Genomic DNA, 780 nt, shown 5'->3' on the forward strand with positions numbered 1-780 from the left:
TCCCGGCGGCGGCGGCTGAGGACGAGGCTTTCCTGCCCGAGCGCCCGGCCCCCCGCGCGCCCCGCCGCCCGCGATCGCCGCCCTCGTCGCCCATCTTCTTCGCCAGCCCATCCCCAACTTTCCGCAGGCGTCTTCGGCTTCTCCGCGGCTTCCAGGAATTTGGCCGCCAGGCGTGGGCTGGGTAAGTGCACGCTGGCGGCCGCGGGTTCGAGTCCCTTCTGGCCACCTGGCGCGCACCAGGGCGTGGGGTTCGTGGCTCGCTCTCCCCAGTCTCACTTTTCCTCTTCTGTCACTTGGCGGCGATAAGAGTCATCCCTGCCCCGCCAGGGTTGCCGTGGAGACACCTAATGGGGCATGCAGTAGGCGCTCAATAAACGCTGCGCCCCTCCCACTTCCGCTGGTAACCTGAAGCTGCGGTTGCGACTCGGGAGAGTGAGGCCGACTACGGCCCTGGGTGACCCGGGGCCCTGTGTTCAGTTCTGTGGGCCTCGGCCTAACGCCCTGCGAAGTGGGGCCAGCGGTGCCCCCTGGGGTTGCCCTGCGGCTCGGGGCCACCGCGTGCACCGGGCGGGGGGCGGGAGGCAAATGGAAGTTGCCTTCCCGGCCAGACCGCGGGTGGCCGCGGGGCGGGAAGCCTGGAGGGCCAGGCCCGGAGGCGACATCCGGCCTGGCTCCCGCTGTCCCCGTCTCCGGAGCCGACACTGGCAGCCCAGAGGTGGGCACGGGCCGGCACCGGGGCCTCTGCCGTCCCGCCTCCTCCGCCCTCCTCCCGCGCTGGTT

General features: G+C 71.7%; 1 protein-coding gene across 1 annotated transcript in view; it reads left to right on the forward strand.

The window, feature by feature from the left end:
• PDE4A (phosphodiesterase 4A) overlaps positions 1-780 on the forward strand; it is a gene marked incomplete at its 3' end in the record, with an annotated part of 33444 nt that overhangs the window by 11307 nt on the left and 21357 nt on the right. The window contains exon 3 of the mRNA XM_008049534.2: positions 2-181. Within this exon, the coding sequence (XP_008047725.2) occupies positions 2-181 (180 nt within the window). The remainder of the gene's footprint in view (position 1; positions 182-780) is intronic.

The sequence above is a fragment of the Carlito syrichta genome, unplaced genomic scaffold (genome assembly GCF_000164805.1).
Source record: "Carlito syrichta isolate Samal-C Ts95f unplaced genomic scaffold, Tarsius_syrichta-2.0.1 Scaffold135721, whole genome shotgun sequence".
Lineage (NCBI taxonomy): Eukaryota > Metazoa > Chordata > Mammalia > Primates > Tarsiidae > Carlito > Carlito syrichta.